Source organism: Coregonus lavaretus (genome assembly GCF_964263955.1).
Source record: "Coregonus lavaretus genome assembly, chromosome: 1".
NCBI lineage: Eukaryota > Metazoa > Chordata > Actinopteri > Salmoniformes > Salmonidae > Coregonus > Coregonus lavaretus.
Genome location: NC_139988.1, coordinates 79,301,483 through 79,320,525, shown reverse-complemented (window position 1 = coordinate 79,320,525; position 19,043 = coordinate 79,301,483). Strand labels below are relative to the sequence as shown.

The 19,043-nt window shown below is 40.4% G+C and overlaps 1 protein-coding gene across 1 annotated transcript in view; it reads right to left on the bottom strand.

Moving 5' to 3' along the window:
* The window catches only part of LOC311128289 (vesicle-fusing ATPase-like), a 41,781-nt gene that overhangs the window by 20,197 nt on the left and 2,541 nt on the right, over positions 1-19,043 (bottom strand). The window contains exons 2-5 of the mRNA XM_084160371.1: positions 7,069-7,154; positions 6,066-6,165; positions 4,341-4,380; positions 2,622-2,788 (exon numbers count right to left, since the gene is read on the bottom strand). Of these exons, the coding sequence (XP_084016497.1) occupies positions 2,622-2,788; positions 4,341-4,380; positions 6,066-6,165; positions 7,069-7,154 (393 nt within the window). The remainder of the gene's footprint in view (positions 1-2,621; positions 2,789-4,340; positions 4,381-6,065; positions 6,166-7,068; positions 7,155-19,043) is intronic.

Sequence of the window (19,043 nt, the reverse complement as noted above, 5' to 3'; positions counted from 1 at the left end):
TACAGAGGACCACGATATGTTATAAGAATGTAAAGCATAAGAGCATGTAAACACAAATACAAACCGTGGCAAATTGTCACAATGTAAGTACACAATTTTCAAAGGTTCTAGCACGCCGTCTGAATAAGTATTTGGCTAAATTAATCCATGGGGATAAACCGGATTTGTTAAGGATCACCTTGCATCAGATGATCTAAGAAGACTATTGCATGTGATTCATTTTGCTCCAGATTCAAATGATTCCTCTGCCATCTTATCATTAGATGCTGAAAAATCCTTTGATAGGTTAGAATGGGAGTACTTATGGATCGTACTAGGTCATCTGGCCTTGTGTGCTAAATATCAAATCCCAAAAAATATATCACATGTGCCGAATACAACAGTTGTAGACCTTACCGTGAAATGCTTACTTACATGCCCTTAACCAACAATGCAGTTTTAAGAAATAGAGTTAAGAAAATATTTACAAAATACAATAAAGTAAAAAACAAAATAAAAAGTAACAAACACAAATATATCAATCTGATTAAAGTTTTGTACGTCAACTCTGGTACAATGGTGATGACCGGCACTAATTGCTCATCCTTTTGTCCCAATCTCCAGAGCGGCTAGGAGATCCTCTTTCTTTGTTGCTTTTCATTCTCTCACACCCAAGCTGTACGGCAATCCAATGCCATTGAACCAATTATCATTAATGACTCTCCCCATTTTATCTCGCTGTATGCAGATGATGTCCTCTTGTTTTAAACAACATCTCACAAACTCTAACCCTGGTAGCTTCTCAGGATGTAAAATTAACTGGCAAAAGTCTGCTTTGTTGTCCCTTAACAATTCCAATGACCCTTTAACAGCTGGTATACCCTATGTTGAAGACCTTAGATATCTGGGCATTGACATTTACAAGAGTCTGGAAGCGATTGCGACAAAGATCTATACTTCCTTTCTAAACAAGGTTGAATGTGATTTAAATAGATGGACTCAGTCCTCATTATCTTTTCAGTCTCGCATTTCTGTGTTGCCCCGTATGAACTTTGTAAGCTCTACGATTCCTCTGTGCCCAGTATCAGGATATTGGGACAGGCTTCACTTCATAGTGCAATCTCCAGTTTTATTTGGTATAGAAAAATACCAAGAATCAAATTATCGACTTTACAAAGACCCAAGTCTGCTGGTGGGTGGGATGTTCCAAATGTTACATTTTATCACTGGGCTTTTGTATCGTGAGCAATTCCAATATAGATAGATCCTAGTAGTGACACAGCTTGGCGGTCAATTGAGGATAAACTTGTTCTACCTCACAGATTGCAAGATGTTATTTACTACGAGATCCCCTTGAAACAAGCTAGATTTCATTATGGGCCAATAATTTCTAATGTTCTGTCTATATGGAAATTAGCAATAAGGCAGACACGTTCTCATGTAATTTGGCATATTCCCAATGGAGTAAAAACATTTTATTTACACTTGGAGATCTATTTGACTCAAGGACTAGGTGTTTTTTCAGCTGTACAACATAAGTTAATTTTTATTTTTTTAACCTTCAGTTACATGCTGCCTTAAAGGCCAATGGTGTTCCTTGGATTTCACATTTACTGTATGTAAACATACATTTACTGACTGGATGTATGTCAAATCTAAAACCAAAAGGAATTGTATCTGTTATTTATTTGAAAATTGTTGATGGTACAAACAAACCCTTGAAGATTTGTGAAACCATGCAATAATGACTTTCCAGTACTAGAGTGAGACATTGAGTAGGAAACTGTGTGGACATAAGTTGAGCATCTCGGAACCCTAATCCCCAAAACAAATCATTTCAACTTCATTCATATAATTTATGCCACTCCACACAAAATATATAAAATGTCTTCAGTACACTCCCCTTTATGTACTTTCTGTTCATAGTCACCGCTTTATTTATTCATGTAATGTGTAATTGTCCTCAGGTTTATTGTTTTGGGAAAAAGATCACTATATCCCTATCCAAAATACTTGGGAGTCGATGTAGCCTGCTCTCCTCTTGTGTTGCTGTTGAATAACAATCTTTAGACATAAAAGAAGAAGAAGCTTGCCTTAAGATGGAAGCCCCCACATACACTGGCATGGCTCCAATTGCTCTTCTCGTTTTTAGATATTGTTCTTTTGGAATTGTCCACTGCTCGTTCTCAAGGTGACAATGATGACGCTTATTGATGTGGTCAAACGCAGCTGAAAGTGTAAGATCTCTTGATATGAGAAGTTAAATCAAAAGAGTCACTCGGGTGGGATGGGGTGGGTTTTATTTTGCGTTTATTTTCTAATTCATCTTGTTTTTTGTTTTACTTGAAATGGTGGAATCAATTAGCGTAGCGTCTATTGTTGCTTGGTATGTGCATGTACTATGAATTTATCTTGTGGTATTGATAAGCATGTAATGATTATCATGTGATATGGATGTGTGCTGACAAAGTATTTGTCATTTGTCCAACGCTGTTTATTCTGCCGATTGATTGAATACAGAATAATAATACAAATTCTACCCAGAGCCTCAAGACCTACAAAGTCCCTGAAGAGGTAACGTGTGTAACCCCAACCTGTCATCCTAGCATTCCCCTTCCTTCTGTAGGCTACAGTTCCAGTACCTGCTGGCCTACACTGAAGGCCTGGCTGTTGAAGTGCTGGATGAACTCTGCAGCCATCTTGTCTGAGTCGTACGGGCTGCTGTCCACGCTCTTCTTCTGCAGGAAGTCAATCTCCACAGTCATGGTGCCCACACACTGCTTGGACTTGTCAAAGTTGTAGCCGGTCACTACATGAACACACAGCAGAGAAAGGACACACACTGTGAGATGGCAAAGAGTTGTAGCCCTGTAGCTTTTCACCTTGTTTCTCAGTTTTTATTTTCACGTACAACGTCAACAGTCTGGTTGGTGTTCGATTATAGTACCTTGCTCGTTAGTGCTATTCACTTGGTAGCATATTCAATGAACAACCTAATCAAGGACTAACAACTAATTATTACCATTTGTTAAAGTGTACTGTTCATGTTACAGTGAGTTCAAATGGGCCTCACATCTGAGAGAGCACACTGCAACCCAGGACTGAAAGTGATTAAGGAACCAGCTGTTCACAGTGCTCGATCAACATCTGTTCACACCCAGCTTGTGTTGCCATGTAGCAGATCTCCTTTACATATCGACACTTTGCTAATTTAGGGGATCATATTTTGATTCGTCTAGGCAGAGCTAGTCTGGTCCCATACTGCATGTGCTGTAGCCAACTGTCATTGTTGCCATGCCTACATGTTTGGCTTGACAAAGAACAAAACACAGAGAGGAGTTGGCTGTAGCGCTAAACAGATCTGGACTACCAAGCTAAGGCAGAGCTATAGGACTTAGGCCTATTACTATAGGCATTGACGCTATAGATATGATCTGACAGCAGGCTTATAATGGCTTTGCCTGGTCAAGCTTCAAGATTGATGTCAACTGGCCTATCACAACCACCTTCCTAATACTGAGTTGCATCCCCCCTTTTGCCCTCAGAACAGCCTCAATTCGTGGGGGCATGGACTCTACAAGCTGTCAAAAGCGTTCCACAGGAATGCTGGCCCATGTTGACTCCAATGCTTCCCACAGTTTTCTCAAGTTGGCTGGATGTCCTTTGGGTGGTGGACCATTCTTGATACACACGGGAAACGGTTGAGCGTTAAAAACCCAGCTGCGTTGCACTTCTTGACACAAAATGGTACGCCTGACACCTACTACCATACCCTGTTCAAAGGAACTTAAATATTTTGTCTTTCCCATTCACCCTCTGAATGGCACAAATACACAATCTATGTCTCAATCTCATTAATGCTTAACAGTTATTCTTTAACCTTTCTCCTCCCCTTCATCTACACTGATTGAAGTGGATTTAATAAGTGACGTCAATAAGGGATCATAGCTTTCACCTGGATTCACCTGATCAGTCTGTCATGGAAAGAGCAGGTATTCCTAATATTTTGTTCACTCAGTGTATTGCAATCAGTTGGAAGCTCTATCACTGCAGCAAAGGATCATGGGATAATTGCCATTTCTCTGGCATAGATGTAACATCTATAACCATTAGAGTGAAATATGATTAAGTTGCAGGGATTTTGCAAGAGAAGGATGTTGGGTTGTTATTGTGGAGACGGAGTGGTTATTGTGGCTGCGGACCAGAGCTAGCCATCTGGTGGCTAACGATGAGAGAGCAGTAATATAATGGCAATGGTAATCAATGGCCTAAATGAGGCTATTTGAAGCCGAAAGTACCTTACCTTCCTGCATTCACACACAATTACCTCACAGTTCAATATCATCATGTTTTACTCATACCTTCCACATCCTGACCAATGGAGATGCCTGCCCATTTTCTCTGAAAAACAAGTAATTTATTCTAATCAGTGTACGGTCCACACATTTCCTTTATATAAGCTATGCATTAAAAGACAATAGAAAAAAGGCCAACAATATTTATGGCAGGGGTGGGCAAACTTTTTGGCTCGAGGGCAACAATGGGATTTCGAAAATTCAACGGAGGAGGTACAAACATGCTCAGGAAAAAGACATTCTTACATATGTGGACGACAGTACATCTCCAATGTAACAACACTAATAACTAGGGTGTTCTGACAAAGACAGTGATATAACGTTCCTCTCAAGCATGGTCTTATTTTACAACCTATTTCATCTTTTAAGAAGAACATCAGTCACACAACGGTCAAAAACCGTCAGGACCAGGCTACAGGTTGTGACTGATCGTGGAACTGATGTGTCACGTACTTTACATGACTTAGGCCTAAGCTCTTGGCTGATGTATGGAGAATCACTTTACATGACTAAGGCCTAAGCTCTTGGCTGATGTATGGAGAATCACTTTACATGACTTAGGCCTAAGCTCTTGGCTGATGTATGGAGCATTACCTTACATGACTTAGGCCTAAGCTCTTGGCTGATGTATGGAGCATTACTTTACATGACTTAGGCCTAAGCTCTTGGCTGATGTATGGAGAATCACTTTACATGACTTAGGCCTAAGCTCTTGGCTGATGTATGGAGCATTACCTTACATGACCTAGGCCTAAGCTCTTGGCTGATGTATGGAGCATTACTTTACATGACTTAGGCCTAAGCTCTTGGCTGATGTATGGAGCATTACTTTACATGACTTAGGCCTAAGCTCTTGGCTGATGTATGGAGAATCACTTTACATGACTTAGGCCTAAGCTCTTGGCTGATGTATGGAGCATTACCTTACATGACTTAGGCCTAAGCGCTTGGCTGATGTATGGAGCATTACCTTACATGACTTAGGCCTAAGCTCTTGGCTGATGTATGGAGCATTACTTTACATGACTTAGGCCTAAGCTCTTGGCTGATGTATGGAGCATTACTTTACATGACTTAGGCCTAAGCTCTTGGCTGATGTATGGAGAATCACTTTACATGACTTAGGCCTCAGCTCTTGGCTGATGTATGGAGCATTACTTTATATGACTTAGGCCTAAGCGCTTGGCTGATGTATGGAGCATTAGGCCATTGACAAATGTCCAGTGAATAGTTATGGTGTAGTGCATCGCTACACCTTCAAATGTTTCTACTTCCGTCTACACTCCAATCTAGTTGTAAAATAAGACCGGGGTGAGGACGTTACCGTCATACCTGTGTGCCGCTGTGGCTGCAGAGTTTAAAGATGGAGAAAGAGCAGACAGAGACATGCAAGGTTAAAGGTCAAAAGCAGTGACAGACATGATAGAAAGACAACAGAGAGAGGAGGAGCGCACAGACAGACGGGCCATAGAAGCCAGACAGCTAGAGTACAGTACAGCTTCAGCTGAAGTAAAACGCTCAGATGGCGTCAGCTACATCCACAAAATATTCCGCAGCTGCACTTGTAGAAACCCACTTCATCCTCATTGATTTAAATAATGGCTTCAGTTATAACACCCTAAAGATGTGGGTTAGACTTTTAGTCTGTTTATCGTTACAATACATTCAAGCAAGGATAGGTTTGAACACAGTGTGTAGCCTATTTATGAAGGCCATAATGGTGGCTCCTACCTGGGGGAGACTGAAGGCGATGGTCCCTGGGACCACACTCTGGTGGGTCTTCAATGTGAACACAAACTTGTGGGTCGGTGTGGTTCTCACGGTCACGTGACTGCGTAGAGGAGAAGAATATCATACAGAGAACTAGAATATGCAGGTTTACATGTATAGCAGGCATTATATTGAGAGAGAGAGAGAGGTTTAAGAGGGTCTGTACATTTTCCTTGAAATGTTCTAGGTCATGTTGATCTGTTCCATGTTGTTCTGAGTGTTAAAGATATACATATTTAGCCCAGGATATAATACAGCATACAGGCCTAATAGACATCAGAACCCTGGAGTGAACTAGAGCTGGGAGTTCCCAGGAACCTCACAATATTATATGTATAGCGATTCTCACGATTCTGAACATATTGTGATTTGATACTGCGATTTTATTGCAATTTCAAGTTCCAAACATATTGCTGAAAAGTGCAATGAAAAAATAAGTGCAATAGAAAAGAAGTCTAGAAGTACTACAGCGAAGATCCAAATTGACAGGGGATCAGTGCAAATGTTAGAGACACAAATGAGATGGGCCATTAGACAAACAGTAAAACTATATTTAAAGCTCAAATGTCCCCATAAAATGTGGAGGAAATGGACCTTATTTTGCTGCAGAGAGACAGAGAGCATGAGCAAACAAGGTTTGATCAGTGAGGGAAATTAAAATGCTGAAAACATGTTGGCACACAAGGATGGGTTACTTCTTTCACCAGGTGAGAGAGCTTTGTTTGCCCCAGAGGGACATGTGCGAGGCCAGGGATGAGAAGACCGAGACGAGGGCGCCATTATTTAGTGAGGTGATAGAGAAGGAAAACAGAGCAGAGAGTATGTGATGGCCCTGAGGCTTTTTTGGCACCGTGTCTAGAGAGCTGAGCCCCAGTGATGCACTGTGATCTGCCACTACACACACTGGCCTTTGATTTGACTGAGGCACCTCAGGGCTGGGGATCAACACACACGCACAACTTACTGTTCAAACTGTGGTTCCTTCTCATTCACGACTGCGCAGTTGGTCAGTGACAGTTCATCTGTTGGACATCGCCCCGCTTGCACAGTCTGGAAAGGAGATGAAAAGGAGAATCATTAACCATTAACAAAGGGAAACATGACCCATTGACATACATGTATATGCTGTAATGAAAATATTTCCCTTGGCTGTGAATCCTTACAAGATTTCTATAAAGAATGGGGCCAATGTGTTACATTGGGATCAACATCTCAAAATGGTTTGAAACACAAATAAAAGGGATTTTCATGTAGTTACACGTGTACTTTGAGGATTAAATGTGAATATATGCAAATTGGCCCATAACTCCACCTATACAATAACATAGGCCTAGGACTATACATCCTTTAAGCAGGGTTCATACAGACATTGGCAAGTCAAATTCAAGGACTTTCAGGGACTTTTTCAAGTGCTTAATTGAAATTTTCAAGGACCTCAATGTTATACAAGTGTATAATTTATATAATTGTACATATAGGGCCTAATATAGAACTCCCCCTCCCACCAAAAAAGCATGCAAAAAGTGTCAAAAAAGTACGCCATTACCACTTTAAGAATAATAAATTTTTTAGGCCTTGCCAATGCATTGATATTCAAATTATTATTATTATATTAAAACGTGACAATAATGTGGACTTGCCTGACTAAATAAATTGGATGAATGAATGCCAATTTTTCTGTAGCCTATGTGGCCGATGTAGGCAAACGTAATAAAGCCACGAATAGCGGTTGAATTCATCTCACTATTTGAATCTCACATCGTTGTTTTTATCATGAGAAAGTGACCAAAAACCAGGTTCATTTTTTTATGGAAGGATTTGTATGGAAAGCCAAGTTGAAGCCAACATTAGATGTTGTCGTCCTCATAATAACCACATATGGTTTTACCGCAACAGAGTAGCGCAACACCCTTCAAATGAAGCGGCGGGAAACAAATGAAAGAGGCCACATCTCTCACAAAAACGGATCAAAAATGAAATCAGGAGAACTTAGAAATTTGCTACAATAATTACAGAGCCCCACCTGTTTTGAGCCCCACCTGTTTTGAGCCACATCTGTTTTGCATGTTATTTAGGCCATTAATTCGTGTCACATATCAGTTTGCAAATAATGTAAAAAAAACTAACATTTTCCTTGAGTTAATAAAGCCGCATACAAACATGGTCTCTTTCCTGAGCAAAGCAGCTCCAAAACGCAGGCGTTTTAGCCTAGCTCAGTGCTTTCTGTGATGGAGGGGCAGCCATCGAAAATATAGAGCGTAAGCATTGGTAATCTTCTCTAGTTGCGCCGTAATTGGCTCAGTGTTCTGTCACTCATGGGGACACTAGGTCACTGGCGAATCTACAAGGAGAGCTAGGCAGTTCAAGCCCCATGCCATAGATTTACATTAGAAGTGCCCGTCCAAGAAGGCTCAAGGTCATTGGACACAGATAAAATGACGTCAAATCACGTTATATCTACTGTAGCTTTGATTGGACTGATCATGTCAACATCACACTTTCACAATCTTAGCTAGCAAGCTAGACAAGCAGTCATCGTCATGATTCATGTCGACAATCTACTGGCAAATCCTTTTCAATCCTTGTCATATGAAGAGAAATTATAGCTAAAACGTATTGGTGCTCATCAGCCATTGGACATAAACATTACACAACAAGTCGGAAATCGCAAATTAAACAATGAGTGGTTTGGAAGGAATCAATGGCTAACTGTGAGCGTTGCAAAACAATCCCTATTTTCCTTCCCATGCCTGCTATTTGGTGGAGAGGGTGTGTGGTCCAAGTCTGGGTTTAAGGATTTAAAACATCTGTCTGAAAGGGTCTCTTTTCAAGCTTAAAAAGGATAAACATTCACACGCAACACCATGGGCAAGAAAAGGTTGAATACATTGGCCATGCTGTCAATCCAACATGACTTCTGCCACGTTCAAACCAACTGGGAACTCAGGGGGGAAAAAACGAGCTTGGACTGGGAAAATATGTTTTGAACGGCCATCCAACTCGCAATTCCAAGTCGGGAACTCTGGCCTCTTTCTAGAGCTCTGACCTGAAGATCACTGACGTCATGATTCAATCTTATGTTTTTCATAGTTCCCAGTTGTCTTGAAAGCACCATAAATCCAGATAATGACAGACTTTGATGACAAAGTTTGATGACAAAGTTCTGCTGCATAAATGATGTAATATGCCAGGGAGATATGTATACAGTAGCTAGTAATACTACATGTATGTTGTGTAGTAACCTGTTAGTAGCCCATGTGTCTCACCCTAAGAATTTGGTCCCTCTCCCTCTCCCCCTCAGAACTTAGCCTACTGTTCTGACTTGGTGGTGCACATGTAGCCTATAGCCTGTTTTAGAGAAATATTATCATTGAATCTTGTAAGAGCTTTCATTGTCTGCTTATATGCCCATGCTATTTATCCTTCGGTTCTGACTTGGTGTACAAGGAGAAGAAAGGCCCATGTTCTGAATTCTGTCGCTGTAAATTTCCAAAGTGCTGAACAAATAGTTATATCGGCTACTCGCTCATTAATGTCTTAATCGAAATTACAGCTTGCCTCTTATCTGCTCATCGTTCCCTTATGCCATAGTTTGTACATCTCAATTGTTTTTATTGCTTATATACTGTACGTCTATCTCATTAGGACACTATATGACCAAAGTATGTGGACACCTGCTCCTCAAACATCTCATTCCAAAATCATGGGCATTAATATGGAGTTGGTCCCCCCTTTGCTGCTATAACAACCTCCACTCTTCTGGGAAGGCTTTCCACTAGATGTTGGAACATTGCTGCAGGGACTTGCTTCCATTCAGCCACAAGAGCATTAGTGAGGTCGGGCGCTGATGTTGGCGATTAGGCCTGACTCGCAGTTAGCGTTCCAATTCATCCCAAAGTTGTTTGATGGGGGTCGAGGTTAGGGCTTTGTGCTGGCCAGTCAAGTTCTTCCACACTGATTTCTGTATGGACCTCACTTTGTGCACAGGGGCATTGCATTGCTGAAACAGGAAATGGGCTTCCCCAAACTGTTGCCACAAAGTTGGAAGCACAGAATCGTCTAGAATGTCATTGTACGCTGTAGCGTTAAGATTTCCCTTCACTGGAACTAAGGGGCCTAGCCCGAACCATGAAAAACAGCCCCAGACAGTTATTCCCCCTCCACCAAACTTTACAGTTGGCACTATGAAGTTGGCACTACGCAGCTGAGCCTTTGTTGCGCCTAGACGTTTCCACTTCACAATAACAGCACTTAAAGTTGACCGGGGCAGCTCTAGCAGGGCAGAAATTTGACAACCTAACTTGTTGGAAAGGTGGCATCCTATGACGGTGTCACGTTGAAAGTCAATGAGCTCTTCAGTAAGGCCATTCTACTGTCAATGTTTGTCTATTGAGATTGCATGGCTGTGTGCTCGATTTTATACACCTGTCAGCAACGGGTGTGGCTGACATAGCCTAATCCATTCATTTGAAGGGGTGTCCACATAGTTTTGTATATATAGTGAACCTTATTCATCATTTTAGGCAATGTTGCAATGATTTCATTGTTTTGCTTACTTTGTGTATTATAATTACAGTAGCTCATGTGCTTTTCTTCACAAGGAGGGGATACTATATAATGTTGTTGGGTCTGTAACCATGTTTGCCAGTGATTCTCTTCCCATTCAAAAAAACATTCTGCAACAAAAAGTTCAGTAATAGACCCATGTAATTCCAGTTGATATTGTGAGGGTTGTTTTTTTGTGCAATACGCTGTCTGTGTGTCAGTATATTGTCTATAAAAGAGAATCCTCGTGATTGTATTTTCCTTCCTTTTTAGACCACATAGGCCTAATGAAAGAATGCAATGTTGTGTAGTGGCATTGCTGGCATGCATCTAAAAATACATTTGTTGAGTTTGCGCCAGTTTGTTGAGTATGCTAAAATCGCCACTGGTGTTGCGCAATAGTCTATCCTACACAATTGTGCACAGTAGACTTCCAAAGCACAAAAACATATGAAAGCAAGAACTCATTACCTTGATGCTTTCTCTGTTAAAACTAATTAGACCCTGCTGTAAATCAAGCAGACAACAACAGATGAGCAACACCAATTCACTAGGGATATTAGATACAACGTGGATCGAGGCAACAAATGTCTTTACCGGCGTAATGAATGAGACGGCAAAATATTCTGGACATTCCTCTCAAGCACCTTTTTTCCAGTACCTAGGCTGTTGTTGAATCGCATGCGCTATCACAACAGCTGTTCGTCACTTGCCTGTCATTCTGAAAATTCCTTCCTGGATCAGATGATGTGTGAAAATATCATGGCTCAACTAATCAGCTGGACACCAAATACACATCCAACAAGGATTATGCATAATTATTGAAGAACCATGTTAATTACAGTATCGATTTAGGTTTTAAGTATCAAGGTAAGGTGGCTCCTTCGGTTAGAAGCATTCGATTTTGGAGGATATTCATTCATATGATAGGTGAGATATACAAAACCTTGCAGAGAGCCTATCTGACAAGCTCTTAAAAAAATATATAAACTACTGGAACCAAGACTTAAAAAGAACTGATATTGGCACTAGATGGAGGGAATGAAGGAACATAACTAACGAAATTACAGTTAACAAAAATGTAAGCTTAATACAGTATAAACTAATGTATAGAATTTATTATACAACAGACAAAATTCACAAGGAGTCATGTCTTAAGTGTAAAACTAACAAGCCTTCTGTAAACGCTATAAAGTCCAAAAGTTATGGGCGGAGTTAGAAAGTTGGCTGTCTTTTAATTTATAATGTACTTTTAATCCGTCTGTCTGCATATTTCAAGACATGGCATATGAGGGTGCAGTGAGATACCCGATGGATTGGATGGGTTGGATGATACTTTTCTCGTCAATCACCTTGAAAAAACGTATACTTAAAAACTGGAAATCAACCAACCCGCCATCGTTAACACAATGGAAAGGGCAAATGCTTTATTATCTAAATGTTGAAAGTGCGTGGGCGACGGAGAGAAACTAAATGGTGCAGTTTGAGGCCATGTGGCGTAAAGTGATGCAGGCGCTGGAGATGGCGTGTGAGCAGGTGTGTCTGGGCAGGTGTGAGGTCGTTGATGTTGTGTGAGCTGTCATTTGTATGTTTTGTACTGTTTTAAAAAATAAATATATATATATATATATATATATATATATATATATATATATATATATATATATAGAAACATTCGATTTTGCAATGCATATATTATTTTGGATTTGTGTGCCCATGAAAACTGTTTTCACCCCAAAACATAAGGAGACACGAAATGTTACATAGTTACACTGCATTTCTGAGAACTCTCTACAAAAAACTGTCCGACAGCTAGATCCAGGATTCTTATAGGGTTCAAGTTCAATGTCTAATTTAACTGATTAATGCTTAATATATGATATGACAACATGCACTGCCATAAATGCAAGTACAGTAATGTTTCATGTCACACGAATTTGGACAAATCTGTCAAGACACCAACTATGATAAAGGGTTAAACATAGGTCTTAAATCAACACGTGAATTTTATTGACTCTAGCTATGATCCCCCCTTCTCTCTTAATGTAATGACATGAAAAAATTGGCTGATTATTATTAACGAATTATCAACAGCTGTAACAAGTTGTCCAGTGTAGGAAATCCTCACTGGTACCCTAGTTTATAGAAAGACCCAAATGTTATCACATGGCCTTTTAATGAGCAAAGCTATTTGAATGGATTGCACTGCCAACAAGCTGCTCTAATTAAGAATATCCTCAACATTGTATCGTGAGGAGTCTATTACACAAACATATTACACACCCCTACATGTGGGACACAGGTTCATTGCCCTGCATTCCTGTGTAGATTGTCAACCTATGCACGTTTGCCAGACGGCTTCTTTTCAAATAATTTTAGCGGGTCAATTTAGCCTATTAGCACAGGCTGTGAATGGGCTTGTCACTCCACTCCAGCTAATTTGATAGGATGGAAAAGCTATTCCTGCTATAGGCTATCCATTCATACTTATCCCCAGGAGAGGCAGGGAAGCATTTCACACTGTGGTTGTACAGACTGGATTGATCGAATTGGAGGAATTCATAGAATGTTCTTGAAAATATATTGGTGTAAACTGAAATAAGAAAAAGTGAGCAATAGTGCTTTGTGGAAGAGTGAAGACAGTTTGATGGTAGACAAGCCTCCTACAGATTCAAAACAACTCAGGTTTGTTAACCAGTTTAACAGATGAAAATCGTAAAATCTTAACAAAAAGGTAAACTCAGCGATATGACGTAGATGCAGAAAGTAAACAGCATAGTGGGTCAATTTCCGTAACATCTAACAGAGTTAAAGCGAGAGGCTCAACTTCTCCTCTGTTTTGGTCCTGTGGCAACCACGCTGTAACAGCGTGAAGCAAACCCATGCACATGCGCAGATACTGTTTGTGATTGTGTTCGAGCAAAGTCTTGCATCTCACTCATCTCAATATCTGCTGTGCTGCTCGTGGCAAGTCTACCTTTAACCACGTTACATAATGTTTAGGCTAAAGTTCTCCCTTAAGGGTTTCGGTTTCTGCTGAAACCAACAGTCATTACACCCATCTTCTTCATTCAGTCAATATGGCAGATTTCAGGCTATAGATCTCAGATTTCAGGCTATTTTCCCAAAATGGTTGATAGTAACTTTGTAATATAATCACAGCTATAAGTACTCCATAGGGATGGTGATTTATACAAGCCAAGTTAAAATGTAAAATATCAAGGGAGACATTTTCTCAAGGAGAACCTTCTTCTGAAGACTCTCTCTACTGACATATCAACCGCTGCCACAAATTTGGCAATACATTCAGGTTGCCATGATGATTTTTTCTACCAGGTCGAACAGACCTATAGAAAGCTCGACCATATATCTTATCTTGAGAGAGACATGCAATCGCAAACAAATAGAATAGGGGTAGGTATAGGCAATAGGCTGCGTACATTTCACTTTAGTCATTTTCTATTAAGGTATCTTTACTTTTACCCAGGTATGACAATTGGGTACTTTTTCCACCACTGCCCAAAGTTGCAAAGAAAATGTTGTGATACATTTGATAAACACAAGAGACCAGCAAAATGGATAAAAGCGCAGTAGCAGGAACAGCAGGATCTAGTGGTCAAAACCTGGTACTTTCACTTAATTTATGAAGAAAATGCAAGCGACTTCAATGGCTAATTTCTCTGAATAGGGGGAAAAAAAACATCACCAAATTCACTGAGAATACATTACATCGTATGGATAAACAGTACTCCAAGTCACAGCTTCATTTAACTTGTCAAACATACAGAACTGATACTGTATACTGGCCATTGGGGAGGACTTGGTGTGAAGTTTAGGGGGTCAGTGGGTGGCATTTTACCATTTATTTGGATTCCTTACATCTTAAATCATTGTTAAGGAGAGGTTTTTGTGCAAATCAGATGTTGGGTACTATATTTATTGAATACTATATGAATCCTATCAATTGAAATTGCCAATTTGGGTACAATCAATTAGCTTAATTTCTCAGAGATCAAAATATACTTCAACAAAATAATGTTGAAGAAAGGCTTATCTTGTCTGTTTGAAACCACAGAAACAATTTTAGAACAATCTGAGATGATGAGTGGTTCAAAATCCTCTTTCTTGTGCTTTTTGAGCAGGAACAACCGTAGAGTAATTTAACACTGGTCACCTCATATTCTGTTTGTATACTGTTGCTGTATGTATATATTGTATTCTCAACATAGCTCATCCTAATATAACTACTACTAGGCAGGGCAAACCGTTTTGGTTATTTCTGGTATATCATAAAAATAAATTAATCATAGCATGTTTTTGGACTCATTCAGCAGTTTTTATCTGATTAAGTACAATACCATTGTAAATTAATGTTGAAAGTTCCATTTATACTCCTATGATGTTGTCGCTGCTTCCTGTTGACAAGACATATGGATAAATTGCCCAATGTCAAAAGACAGTTTGAAAGTGCCCAAATCAATAACTAATATACAGAAACAGTTTGTGATATATTGAAAACCTAAACAAAAAATGTACTATCTACACATAAAAGATGTGCCACACTAACCAGGTTCCCATCCAACCTTTTCATGCGAGTAAAGTACATGTTGGATAAAAGATCTCATGACAGGCCTGATGGAAACAGAACATTTTTCGGTAAACTTTCCAAATGCTAAAAAACTAAATATGCTAGACAAGGTGGGATCTTTTTGTGTAGGTAAAATGAATTATGCAAGAAATGTCGGTGGAAACGCTTTTATGTGCAAATATTGATATAATAACAGTCATATCGAAGTAAACTTGGAGTCACGCAATGACGTATGTGGTCCTCCCACTACGACTCGTTAGGAAAGCATGCAGTTTATTTATTCAACTTGTATTTTTTATTCAGTACATGGGAAAAGGTACTTTTATGTGCACTATGTCATCACGCACAGCCTTGATGGAAACATCTCTGGTGGAAAAATGCGCATATTGTTTTTATGCAGATTTTAGATTATTCACACTAACATTTGTCACCAGTTGGATGGAAACCTAGCTGCTAGTAATCATATTACCGGTATTTTTTTAACAAGCACCTTATAAACTGCACACGCACCTAAAATCCCTGTTGTTTAGACAAGTGGCAATTAATCACTCATCGATCGGGGGGGGGGGGGGGGGGGGGGGGGGGCTAAGGTAGCTAGTCTACTTCCTCCCATATGTCCCCCTGGTATTGATTGCTAGAGTCCTTGTCAATAGTTGTGGCTGGAATAATGCACGTCTGCAGTTTTGGATGAAGCCCTATGAATTAATCACTCCTAAAAGTACATAGATCACACAACTGTCAACCTAGGCTACTCCCCAATTAAAACAAACATCAATATGAAAAAGGATTTGAAAGGTTTCAGGGGAAACTCAATCTATACTGCCTTAAGATCTCAGGATGGTATTACTGAAATATATTATTTGATGCTTACAGGCAGTTCCTCTGAAAGGCTAACAGCATATTGGTCTGGGAAACCACTTCGGTGCAGAACTAGCCTAATTGCATAGGCCTAATGCAGACTAAAACTGCAGATTTAGATCAGGCAACAATAAGTTAATGAGCATTATCAGTCATTCTTTTTCCTTTGAAGCAAGGAAACCATATTTTTTTCTCAAACTGCTCATAAACTGGCCTGTTTAGATCTCAACATGTGTACCTATCGAGCCCACAAAAATCTAAGTTAAGACATTTCTAACGTATACAGCACTAATTGTTGTAAAAGAAGTGGAGATAAAATAAAAGATGAATCTCTCATGTGAAGTTTTATGACTGTACTTACACCAAGTCCGGACTGGGCAAAATGGTTACTGAATGTACGCTTTAAACCCATGGGTATTCCAAATAAGCCCACCTCTTAAATAATCCATTTTTATACATTTCCAAATGTTTAAAACTTACAAATGGACATTTCTTATTTATGCTTAAATTATAGTCATTTCCCCTAAAGTTATTAAAATCAATTGATTATTACTATTATCATGGAAGTAGCATTCATAACAGGGGGTGTCGAATCATATACGCAGAGGTAAATTTGGGCCCAGGCTTTTGTTATTGCCAACTAGTACACACCTGATTCAACTTATCAACTAATCATAGACTTCAATCAATCCTTGATTAGTTGAATCGGGTGTGTTACTGCTTGGTTAGAACAAAAACCTGCACCTGCCCTCTGTGGATAAGAAGCCATGCACAAAGACTATAACACAAACATTTTACCCCCCTTTTCCTCCCCAATTTTGTCATATCCAATTACGATCTTGTCTCATTGCTGCAACTCCCCAACAGGCTCGGGAGAGGCGAAGGTCGAGTCATGCGTCCTTCGAAACATGACCAGCCAAACCGCGCTCCTTAACACCCGCCCGCTTAACCCGGAAGCCAGCTGCACCAATGTGTCGGAGGAAACACTGTTCAACTGACGACCGAAGTCAGCCTGCAGGCATCCAGCCCGCCACGAGGAGTCACTACAGCGCGATGAGCCAAGAAAGCCCCCCTGACCAAACCCTCCTCTAACCCGGACGACGCTGGGCCAATTGTGCGCCGCCCTATGGGACTCCCAGTCACAGCCTGGGATCGAACCCGGGTCTGTAGTGACACCGCCTTAGACCGCTGCGCCACTCGGGAGGCCTACACAAACAACTTTTAAATGAATTATCAGAAATCTGGTTCACATTTGCTGTACTCCTATTCTTGTTAATTAGTTCAACTTGTCTTTCTTAAGCCTGTCTGAAGACCGTTTCAAATCTCCCCCTCTACTGTTGTACTACAAAGGTACATGTGGTGAACCAATTAAGAGTAGCACCTAGATGAATGAGGGACAACAATATGACAATGCCCCGGCCCTAACTGCATGAAGCATGTGGCAAATACATTTGATTTGAGTAGTCGTCCAATAGTCATCTTCTTGTCCCTCATTTGTTTCCATTTTTGTCCACTACTTGTAGGTCTTCTATCCCTGATATCCTTCAACCCTGTCCTTATTATTCTCTCTCTGCATCAATCACTTCCTGCCCACTCCAAACATCTTGGAGAGAGTACAGAGGCTTTTAATTGTTCTTGATTGTTTTTAATCTTGGTAGAAGAACCATGGATAGATGCATAATATGCATAACTGTAGTTATGAGTAGTTTAATCAACTTATATCTGAAGAAAAAAACTATTTATGCTCAGGTTTATTGAATATTAGGGATATCATCACACAATCCCCATGTATTTCAATGCAAACTTGGCTTAATAGGAGAATACATGGCTAAATTAGAAAAGCAATGATTTATTGTGAAAAGACAGAATAGCAAAGTTTACTCAAAATATTTGGAAATCAATGGTCTGGGGTATAAATATACACTATATAGACTACAATATTATTCAAAGTTAGTATTGATCATAAACCCACCTGGATAACCCACCTCCATTCAGATCTAGGATGTGTTGTTTAAGTGTTCCCTTAATTTTTTTTGAGCAGTGTATGTGCCACAGTGCCACTGTCAGTCAGTGGATACTTAGATGGCTAGATAGTCCACATTGTTCATAGAGCTAGAGTGAAAGAGGAAAGCTCTACGTAACTTTAAATTACATTTGGACTATCCGTTGTGCCTCTTTCCCAGCAGTTGGCTATTTCAACGTCAGTTCCCTGTTGGTACTAGTGTGTGTGGGCACGGGACTATCGACAGTAGAGTATGTGGACACCCCTTCAAATTAGTGGATTCCGCTATTTCAGCCACACCCGTTGCTGACAGGTGTATAAAATCGAGCACACAGCCATGCAATCTCCATAGACAAACACCGGCAGTAGAATAGCCTTACTGAAGAGCTCAGTGACTTTCAACGTGGCACCGTCATAGGATGCCATCTTTCCAACAAGTCAGTTTGTCTAATTTCTGCCCTGCTAGAGCTGCCCCGGTCAACTGTCAGGGCTGTTATTGTGAAGTGGAAACGTCTAGGAGCAACAACGGCTCAGCCGCGAAGTGGTAGGCACACAAGCTCACAGAACGGGACCGCCGAGTGCTGAAGTGCATAGAGCGTAAAAATCATCTGTCCTCGGTTGCAACACTCACTACTGAGTTCCAAACTGCCTCTGGAAGCAACGTCAGAACAAGAACTGTTCGTCAGGAGCTTCATGAAATGGGTTTCCATGGTCAAGCAGCCGCACCCAAGCCTAAGATCACCATGCGCAATGCCAAGTGTCGGCTGGAGTGGTGTAAAGCTCACCGCCATTGGACTCCGGAGCAGTCGAAACGCGTTCTCTGGAGTGATGAATCACGCTTCACCATCTGGCAGTCTGATGAACGAATCTGGGTTTCGTGGATGCCAGGAGAATGCTACCTGCCCCAATGCATAGTGCCAACTGTAAAGTTTGGTGGAGGAGGAAT